This window comes from Meleagris gallopavo, chromosome 14 (genome assembly GCF_000146605.3).
Source record: "Meleagris gallopavo isolate NT-WF06-2002-E0010 breed Aviagen turkey brand Nicholas breeding stock chromosome 14, Turkey_5.1, whole genome shotgun sequence".
Classification (NCBI taxonomy): Eukaryota; Metazoa; Chordata; class Aves; order Galliformes; family Phasianidae; genus Meleagris; species Meleagris gallopavo.
This window is the reverse complement of record NC_015024.2, coordinates 2,889,547-2,900,449: the sequence shown is the minus strand read 5'-3', so window position 1 is coordinate 2,900,449 and position 10,903 is coordinate 2,889,547. Positions and strand designations below refer to the sequence as shown.

Below are 10,903 nucleotides of genomic sequence, written 5' to 3'. Positions count from 1 at the left end.
AAAAAAGAATCAAGCAGACAAATCAGACTGTTTACCTTAAATATTTTCAAGTTGTTCTGTGCCTCCTGCAATAAGCTCTTCAAAGCAAAGTGCATTCTTTGTTTATTTCTAGGAAAAAAAAAAAGAATCCAAGAATGTTTTACCACCACTTTTACTCATCCTAAATTCACCACAAAGATTAAGTGACTTCTGGAAATTAGAACTTCTAATCTGAGTAAATGAACACTTCTGAGGTTTCATGTTATGTAGCAGAAGATACTGATTTATTAGTAAGCAACTCTGATTCCTGGAAGAAGTGTGAAAAGGCATAAAGCACCTCAGACATCCACTATATGAGTCAAGCAAGCAGGCATTCATTATCCTTAATACTACAGGGAAAGTAAAAGTCATCTGAGAAACAAATGTACAATAGGCTTTTCTGGCAAAAGCACAATCAAGGCACGCATGTCCTTACCCTGAGAAGAGATCCACTGGGCAATATTTACTTGGTCGCTTCCACTTCCCATTTGCTACCTGTTGAGAACCAACACCACTGTCAGTCATGTCTGGGAGTAACTGCTGTCAGTTATTTTAAGTCAGGTGTGTGGCACTAACATGCTGTATTCAGAGGTCCCATGACATTTAAACCCCTACGAAGTTACAGCTCATGTCTATTAAGGGTCTTCATCTTCATATTGAGCTTAAATCACTCCAAGTGCATTCACAGATGGGAAGCAGGAAGAAAGTTCACGTTACATTTCAATATGGCACAGTTACACCATTTCAGACATACAAAGGCCACTGTCAAATAAATTCCTTGTGTTACATGCCATTTTAAATTATGGAATGGCACCATGTATTTGCTGAGTTGTGTTGGAAAGGAGATTTGACACAGGAGTTTACCTCATCAACAGCTTCAATAGTCCTCAGAGACTGTGTGTTTGCTTCCAGCTTCCCACAGAACTTCTTCCATCTCTCACTAAACACATTCACACCCAGCAACTCAGATGCATATACACCCACTGTCTTTAGTCATATCAGAGTCTTAAGCAACAATATGCAAGTTTCAGCATGAAAACAAGACTGCAACAGTGAACACGAAACATGGTATAGTCAAAGGAAAGCAGGATGACAACCAAAAGAAATTACCTTGAGATGCTGATGCATACAGTAACGACACACCTTGTGCTTTATCTCCTGTGAAACATGGCTGGAGAAAGGAATGAAGCCACACTTTGGCTAAAAGGAAAACAAAAAAGAGATCACAAATACAAACGTATTTATTTTTATAAAAAGCACCCAGCATGCAAATCTTTCAAGCGTAAGGACACACAAAAAAAATAATCTATCAGTCAACATCCGATACTTAAAAGCTTTGTATGTGTCACTGTACACCATTCCTGATTCTTATGAAGTTCTCATTTAAGAATTAAGGACACATAAAATTGCTGTTGCCCACAGCAACACCTACTAATATCCGGGAATTTCCTAAGCTTTGAAAGATCAGGAATTTGGGAGGTATAGAGATACCTCATCCCAAGGGCCTGAGCTCTGCCATACCCCATTGCTGCACTTCTTTGAAACTGCTCTGGTCAGTACAAGCTTACAGAACGCAGAGGGAAAAAAAACAGAAGCATTTTCTCCTATTTGATACCTTAATCTCTATGCAGAGGATTGGCCGGGGTTCCACAAAGCGGTAGGTCTGCAGCCTGGTAAGATTAGGAAGGCACATTGCATAACCACTAAGTGTGTCCATGTCTTTATCACAGCGAGACTCTGCGGAGAGGGAGAGAAAGAAAGGAAAACACAAGGAAATTAAATGTGTAGATGTTTGTTTTTACTCCGCAGTTGAGTTGTTCACCAGTTGGGGGAAGAAAGAAAAAAAAAAAACAACAAACGTAGAAAGGCAGAGCAAAGTTTAGCAGGATTTAGTTGATTGTGCACTTCCTTAAATTTGCCCTTCCTGCTAGCAACACACATCTTCTGTTTCCTCAAAACTTCATAGGCATAAAGAGTACTTAAAGAGCTGCTTGGGTGGCCAGCTTCCACCTAAACCTAAAAATTGATGAAAGGCCTGAAACAGCAAAGGAGTGTGTTCAATTGGCCAAGAACACGTAGATATTTATAACTGTACTCAAAGATACAACACGTTTTCTTGCTAACATTGCATGCAGTAAAATAATCTCAATTTGTCATTGTTTTAAGACTAAAAGAAGTTTCCTTGTGTTCTAAGGTATTACACTTTTATAAACTTCCTAGTAAGGCCTGATGTGTCATAGCTTGAAAGTTTCAGTGCTGTCATCAGCACTTACCTGGCCTTTCTGGCTGAATCTTTAAACAGAGCTGTCTTACGAAGTCTAAAGGCAGTTGAATAATTTCCTAATTAAAAAAAAGAAAAAAAGAAAAGAGGTAAACATATGTATTTCAACACAAAGATTACAGCCTAAATGGGAGTCCTAAAATGGAATACCAAAGGTCAGTGTGTCACAACCACCAACAGACTGACCTATATAAGGAGCTGCTTCTCACCTCACATTAACCTGTATGAAGACCTGGACCTGAATTCACACACAATATATAACCCACCCTGAACAACAGCGCATGGCAAGGAAGAGCTGACTATGCAGAAACCTACACAATTTGCACAAGCTAGATTTCCCTCTTCGTTTTGCAAAACCAGTCTGAAAATCTCTGTCATCTCTCACCCTACACAGAGCAAAGCAATGATTACTTTTCTCATTAGCAGCTTGAAGCAGATCAAGCCACAGAGCATGATCCCGTCAGCTCACCGGCACTGGGGAGGGTGGTCTTTGTTCTTTGTTCTTGTGTGTGCAGCTTGCTCAGGAGCATCTGCAAACCCTGTCTGTTGTTTTCAAATGGCATTCAGCGTTCCCTACGACTTCCAAGTTTACAATGCAACAGCCATTTATTTGAAGAAGGAAATGCTTACCCCATGGTGAACGTAATTCTCCCCAAAGAACTGCTTCATAACGTGTTTTCCAAAGTCTACAATGTTTTGCAGATGGTGTAGTATTTCCTCTGAAGTCTGGGAGAAAGAAATGCACTAATTAAGTTATGAAATGATGGTCACCACTGCTCAGTACATACATACGCCGGCTGTCGATCGAGCAAAGCAATGGTCAGTAAGTGCTGGAATGTGGACACACAACTGCCGTTTCCTTACAGCAGTTTGAGATGCTGGGGTGATCATGGAAACAGAAAAAATGACTTTTCATCTTAAGTTTCTGAGAAAAGAAGGACAGAAATAATGAAAAAAAAAAAGTGGAAGTGGGGGATTGCTCAAGCTCTGTTGTTCTTCTTCAGCAGCTCCACGAGTGTATGTAAAAGCAGATGCCCTCACGCCAACACTGACATGCAGGAGAGTCTGCGTGCTGCAGAACACTGCATCTGGAGTTTCTATTCCATAATACCATCACGAGAGGTAGGTTTCTTTTTCCCACCAGGAAGCACTACTTAACAAGTGTACATAAATTGCACCATTAAGAAAGATTATTTTATTACTGAAACACAGGTCTACTGAGACTACATACAAGTTTAACCTGCTCCCTTTAGCAGGATTCATTTTCCAAACTGAAAGAGCACCTTCTGCAGTAAGGGGAAGCTCATTGGTGCTCATAGGCTGCTCCCACCTGCTTTGCTGACATATGCAACCACCTTTTTTTGTTAATTATTTCCATTCATTTTATTATTATTTTCGTTCCATGAGTTCTGACATTTGGCAGGAAGAAATGTAACCCGCAGTTATATTGTTTGTTATCAGGACTTTTTGTTAAAGCAGCTAAGTGTGAAATTAACATCACAATTTGTGTTAGCACCGCCGTGTTTCACCACTGAAGTCCCTCAGTCCTGACCCACAAACAAGCAATATAAATGCAAAGCAGTCCGTGCACTTTTTAAGAAAGACTTCTCCCAGAGGAGGGAAGCAGAAGAGTGAGATGCACATCTGCATTTCAGTACATCTCTTACTAGAAAATAGCTTGCTTCCCGTGGTTTTTGTAGGGCAGGGCAGGTATGTTTAAATCTTGTTACTAGAAGCAGATGAAAAGCTTCCTTCAGCCAGTTTTCAGTTTTAAAGGAAAGTTTCTTTCATGTGAAAGAGTAGCAGAAAGCAGATAGCTTGTATCACTGCATTCACGTGTCTCCTCTGCTTGCAAGAACTTCTTTGTCCCCTGCTAAACCTGAAAACTCTGCATTTATCTTTCTGATTTAATGCAAAAACCCACAAAATTCTCCCTACACATTGACTTTGCTTGCTTCCTTTTATTTTATTTTTCCCCCCTAAAACAACCCCTCACTCTCAATACAGCCATATCACTTTTTATACTTCTCCCGGAGGGTCAGAGCACAGAGCTGAAGCCATTCTCTCTCTCTCACCTCCTGTGCCCTAAAGAGCACTCACAGGTTAAGCAAATGGCAGCAGTTGAACTCCCTGCCTCCTCTGCTTCCCTTTTTTTCCCTGGGAGCGCAGTGCAGACGCTTCATTCCTACCCACCGCCTTTGTCTCCCAGTTGGCTTTTATTCCTTTTAAAGCAAATCTAAGATAAGTCTTTTCAGTTCCTTCTCAAGCAGAAAAATGTTTTGCCACAGCCCCAGAAAATGGCCGGCTGCTTCCCGCCACGTTCTGTTTGCAGCAGATAAGACAGGGAAGTCTTTTCTTTCAGTATTTCCTATCTTTGTCCAGAGTACAGTGGCTTTTCAGCTACCACCCCTGCAGACAGCAGCAGACCTGTACCACGATCCAGCCATGCGCTGCTCCTCTTCCATCCCACCTAACAACACTGAAACCTGCTTTTCCTCAGCATCGCTGCACTCACACACGTTGATATGCAACACTAATGCTTCCTCCACCACCACAACTCCCCTCACAGAAACCCCAACCTCTTCTCCGTGTGCTGCAGCCTTTCAGTCTGCCCCACACAAAGGTTGTGGTACAGCAGTCACATCCCCTTGGTTACGTCACATCATCTCAGATTTCCCCCTTCTGCCAAAGCTCCCGAGGCACAGGCACGCATCAAAGCATCCCTTATTCTTGCTCCCATCAGTCACAGTTCTTCTGTGGGTTTCTTATTTCTCCTCCGACAGGTTTTTCTCAGCTTACCTGTGGACTTTTATCACCAGCACTCCCTAAATCTTACCTTGTTCTGGTTGGGGGGGGACTTCAGAAACCGCAGCACCACACAGCGCTGAAGAGAGATGGGAAACAATAAGATTTGTTAGTACTTAAGCACACCACAATCTCAAAGTAAATTTCATCTCAGCAGCACAATTGTCACCTGGTTCATCTAAGGAGTTACGAAAAAAATACAAAGAAAAGAAAATAAATAGGTATTTTAAATGGTTACTTCACTCAGCTTGAAAATCAAGAGCACGACCTTCTGTTCCCAGACCTTCCTTCTCCTCTCCCTGCTGCCTTACCCTGGCACCACTCCATGCCCCCAGTGGCACCAGGACTGCTGCCTCTAACACCCAGTCTGTTCTGTCTGTCTGTCCCATATTATCATTTGTACTCCAGCTGTCTTTGGCAGAGGCTGTGCAACTCACTTCAACAAGCCCTGCCGGTGACGTTTGGTAACACTGTGCTGACGTCAAGGGGATCCCAAGCAGCTGGCAGCAACTGCACAGCTCTAAGGAGAGATACCGCCGCTGCCACTTCCAGACTTCCAAAAAGCAAACAGATGCCACACTAGGACAAATGCAGCAGCTTTCTCCTTAATGAAACAAACAAAACTTCATTTGGGGAACTGTAAATCAAATCTGGTAACAACAACTAAAATCCCTTCTTCGAATCCCTTAGCTTTTGTTTTTAAGGGTCTAGATGAAAATATTTAGAGTGCCTTTTTCCTAAAGCCTATTCCACTAAACAAGTCACCTAAAGTATTTTTCTTTCAGGAAAGCCTTGGTGAATTTATACTGAATAAATACTGCCACTTATCGTATGAAAAGCAAATTTTAACTTAGTTTCAAGTTGGCAGAGACCCTCCCAGGCTTGGTCACACAGAGCTGCCCCTCAGCTGAGGCTGTGTCACTACCTGACCGCCAGTATTTACTTGCAGGGATGCACTGATGCCTGTTCAAACAAGACGTGGATAAAACCAGTTGGGCACCACAGTAGGTAAAGAGTGACAGGTGTTTTCTGAATTACTGCTCAGCCCCTCAGTGCTCCATTTGCACCTCTCCGCACACCAACAAGGGTGGTGTAGTAACATGCAAATCACCCAGCAACAGTAATGCAGACTAAAAGTCCAAGTTACACTTTGGGTTTCTAGAATCTAAGCTTCTTCCCCAGCAAATGACCAGGTTGGCAAACACTCTCAGATGAAGGTATTCTGCATTCTGATTGACCTCGTGCTGCAAGATCTAAACAGCTCAACTGCTGTCACACCAGCAGAGATGATGACTGAGACCCCTGCCCATCAGCTGGACCTGCTGCCGTGCCCACAGGGCTGCTGCATGGCTTTCTTCCCTTCTGGCCCACGCTCAGCTCAGCAGCACCAAGCACTTGTTGTGATGGCTTGACATGATCACCTGGTTTGGTCTCCTTTAAATATTAATGAACAAGTAATTCAGTCACTTGATCCTAGAGTATTTCAAGGGTGCTGTAGGCACTGCTTTATTCATCAGTTCCCAACCAAGGAACTTCCTCCAGCCACCGCTCAGGGAAATCTCAGCTTCTGCAACAACGCAGCACCTGTTCATTACGAAATCTTTTGTGAAGATGCACATTAGGGCAAGAAGTACTTATGGCAAAAGAACACACTGCTTTTCTGAAAGGACTCCTCTCTCAAAGGAGGCAGTGCAGAGTTCCAATAATACACAGATCAAATTTAACCAGCCGCCATCGACTTCACCCTGCACTGCCCTTCAGTAAGGCTGTAAGCCACCTGAGTAGCAGATCCAGATCTAAAAATAATAATCAGCATCATCTTTTTATCGGGTAGATTCTCAGAAATTGCCCTCTAAACCCAATCCTTTGTGCATGCCCTTACAGCAAGGTCACACACACAGCGGGGCAGTGCTGAGGGTAGCCCAGGAGACACCAAAAGCTGGGTGAGAACTGTCACCACTGAAAACACCACTCTGTACCTCTTATTATATTGCATGACCGATTGAGTCGACCGATTCTTGGAAACACCGTGGGCAGCTGTTGCCATGAGGCTTTTTGTCTGTTATCTTCAGTGCTTTAGATTTATATTTACACACTGAACATCAAAGCCAACGTGCTTTTCTGCATGCAAACGAATGGTCAAACGCAGAAGAGAACAGATTTCTTAGGAGCTTGTCGCTACTTCTTAGCACTCTGAGGGTCAGATCAGCCAGACCCTACAGCTCCACGCATTCCATTCCTTTTATTGCACTCCTGTAAGCCCTCAACACTGCTTAACCTGACTACAACAAAAAATGTGTCCAGTCGTGATAGAAAACTCAGACAAGCAGTAGCAGCACGGACACAGAAAGCTGTGTCTGCACAGACAACCCCAAGGCCACGCTGTACAAGAGCACCGTAATGGGCCACAGTGGTGTGAGACCCCAGTTCTAGGACTAAGAGCTTAAAGGCAAATAGTCCTTCAGCACCCTGCCAGACAACACTTGTTTGTTTCACATCACACCTGAAAGCTGCTGCTTGCCAATAAACACAAATACCCTGTAGGAGGGGCTGCAAAAATGTGTCCGAAGAAATTCATGGATTCACAGATACCCACAAGTCTTAACGGATCCCAGGAAAAGATGGGTTTCTGCTGCTTCTCCAAACAAGTGACTACAGCTATTATCTTAATGTTACTTCAAGAAACCTGAGCACTGCACAACCCCTGCTAGGCGAGCCAAAATAACAAAGTACGACTGGTGTGAACCTAGGTACTTTGGATTAGGCAGCTGCATTACAAAACCAGGATAAATACACTTCTCTCTTTACAGATTGATACTGAGAAACCACAGTTTCTCAGAAATCTCTCTGAAGTCCATTCTCATAAGACCAAACTCCTGTTCAGGCCGGCACCCACAAGTTGTGTACCTCTGTGACAAAGCTGCCGTCCCCACACAGCACGCTTCAGAAAAGGTGCTTCACTCCAAGGAGGTGGTTTCAACTTTCAGTCTCTACATTATGAACAAGATCTGTGGCAGAGCTGGTGCCAGTGCAAGAAACAGAGAATCTGCATAAAGCCAGAAAAAAAAAAAAAAAAGTGCAGTTTCCTTCTACTTGCCCAGCTCAGCTGATGTGGTGTTCTAACAAGCTTCTGTATGGGAACGTGAAGTTAGCCTGTCCAAACACAGCGCCTGGGAGACGTCACTTCAGCTCCTGTCTTTCCAAACAAGCAAAAGAACAAATGCTGTGAGTCTGTTACCACCACTGCTCCGAACAGCACACACCGAGTGCTTTTGTGCAGAGGCAGAACGTTGATATCTAGAGAAGAGTCTTATCTAGCTGATCACCAGCTTGTGTTCACGTAGGCAAGGTCTTCTGATAGACAGCGAAGCCCTGTGGAAGTGCCAGGCCTGCCAACCTCCCTCGCTGTGCCTCTGGAGCCCACCAGCACTTGTGCCAGCACTGCACATCACTGAGTTACTGACCTCCCTGCTACAGTCCGTGGTCAGCACATTTATTTTAAAAAGGCACACAACAGAACACTTGATTTTTATACAGACAGCTTTAAAACAATGAGCTTCCAGTTGTAAAACACGCAGGAAAGCTGAGCTCAGAGATTGGTAACAGACCTCTTCCTATAATTAATACTACATTACTTGCTGCAATCAATTACACGCAGGGCTGCCATCCACTCCTTAAGGAGATGAAGACACAAAGTTGCTCCTGAGGTCATTGCATTTCAACAAGTGCATTTACCTACACTGCAGCCACAGGGCCTGGGGTTGAGTTACACAGAATCACCACTCAAGCCCCATTTGAAGTTACTGATATCCAAATACTAATTAATGACATTTTCAATGGCCTGTTGCAGACCTGTTTTGCTCACATTAAGCTACTTCTGCAGAACATTTGAACTGCACGCAGTATTCACCAACAAAAGAAATCATTCTGATATTGTCTATTCCAAGTCTGCATTCCACAACCCCTAGGGTTCAAACTCTAGTTTGAGGGACAGAAAACAGTGGTTGTTCAGAGACCTGCTGCGGATGGGGAGCAGATGGACAGAGAGGTGGCAGAACACACAGCTGCACGGAGGCAATTCCTTCCTCTGAGAACTTACAGAACTCAGTAAAATCATGCCTCTGTGCTGCCATCAGTGCCTGTCTTTGGGCTGCTCCACAGATGAGGCTATAAAGGTCTCCTCACCCAAGGTGCCAACATGTTGGGCAATGGGAGTCATGGGAGACGAACGCCAGCTCAACACTGGGAAATTCCCAGCTTTGGAATGCAGAACACGTGGTGATATTGTATAAAACATTACGTTTCCCAACTCAGTTTCGTTCTGCGTAAGGACGTGGATAAGCTCACACAGAACAAAGTGAGGAAAGCTCCGTTTCCTGCCAGCATGGAGGAAGTTTAGCAATTGCTTACGCAAAGTGCAAGGAAGCATTTAAAAACTGAACAATACTGTTCTATTTGGCACAGGAGCTCTTTAAGAACAACCCCGTGATTTCTTGATATGAATACAGAATCTCTGGCATAGCACTTGGTTGACCATTCAGTATTTTCAGCCATTATTTGGAGGCAAACCGGCCGCAATACGTGCTGTCTCCAGCACAGAGCTCACAGGTCGCACCAGGCTTCAGGTACTCATTATTCTTTCATTTCCTTTTGGTTATGATCCAGATTCCCACTGCAGAGAAGCACCAACTCACCGAATCCTCAAGAATTCCACAGATTGGTGCTAGCCATGAGTGAGAAGGAAACGTTTGCCCTTCAGCTACACCACCTCATCATCTGAAGTGCTACCAAGTGATCTGCCCACTGGAAACTCACATTGGGAGCAAGTGGCATGAGCTCTCCAGGAGCCCAGCTCAGAAAACTGCTGCACTCTGCTAAGGCACTATCGTCCCTGACACCTGACTGCCACAAACAAAACAGACTGTCAAATGTTGGGAGGGGCTTTATGTCAAATATCTCAGTCCTCTGTGAAAATAGGTGAGTTCTACAAGCAGGAATGTGAATACATACACTGTGCTTCCTTCCTCAAACTCCTCAGCATCTCCTCCATGTACCACCAACAGTTCCCAGTGCAGATGGCTGCAGGCAGCTGCCCAGCCCACTTCTGCTGTGCTGGGGAGATGAGGTGCTTCAGGACAATCGCAGGGAGAAGAAACAAAAAGTCAAAACACTCAGATTAAAATGAAGTAATGAAATGGAGAGTTGAACCAAGTTAATTCCAAGCATCCTGACACCTCTGTAACTCAGCTACAAGAAGTCTAAACAAGCCTTGAGCAACCCTTCAATCATGCAGCGTCTCAGCTCCTTCCCGAGCAGACCCACAAGGCGTGAACGTGGTTACTGAACATCTCCAAAATCTTACATTGGCACAAAGGAAACACCATACAGGGAGGCTGGAGGAGAGGACAGAGGTGGTTACACTGACTGCTCCTACCCACCTTATGGGGCACCTCAGTCATCCCCCCCAAAGCAAGCAGTCATTGCGTGTCCTACCTACAGCTGCTGCCCACTCAAAGCACAGAAAAGACAAAGAGCAGTCTGATGAAATCCACCACTACATTCATCAACCATTTACAGATGACAAAAAAATGTGTTGTTTTTTTTTTTTTAATGTGAAGTCATAATCTAGTCAGTTTTGAATGGAAACTCATTCAAGCTTGAGCTAGCACAGAAACCAACCAAGCAAAAAAACAAAAAACAAAAAACCAACACTACCTCCCTCCTGAGCTTGTATGCAAAGTTGGGATTCACTTTGGATTTCCACTGTGTGTAACCTACAGCATTTTCAGAAGTCATTCA

General features: G+C 44.0%; 1 protein-coding gene across 1 annotated transcript in view; it reads right to left on the bottom strand.

The window, feature by feature from the left end:
• IPPK (inositol-pentakisphosphate 2-kinase) overlaps positions 1-5,213 on the bottom strand; it is a gene marked incomplete at its 5' end in the record, with an annotated part of 14,015 nt that extends 8,802 nt beyond the window's left edge. Inside the window, 7 exons of the mRNA XM_031555525.1 lie at positions 36-108; positions 455-513; positions 1,129-1,218; positions 1,634-1,755; positions 2,292-2,358; positions 2,930-3,025; positions 5,136-5,213. Coding sequence (XP_031411385.1) covers positions 36-108; positions 455-513; positions 1,129-1,218; positions 1,634-1,755; positions 2,292-2,358; positions 2,930-3,025; positions 5,136-5,213 — 585 coding nt within the window. The remainder of the gene's footprint in view (positions 1-35; positions 109-454; positions 514-1,128; positions 1,219-1,633; positions 1,756-2,291; positions 2,359-2,929; positions 3,026-5,135) is intronic.
• Positions 5,214-10,903: the final 5,690 nt, after the last annotated feature.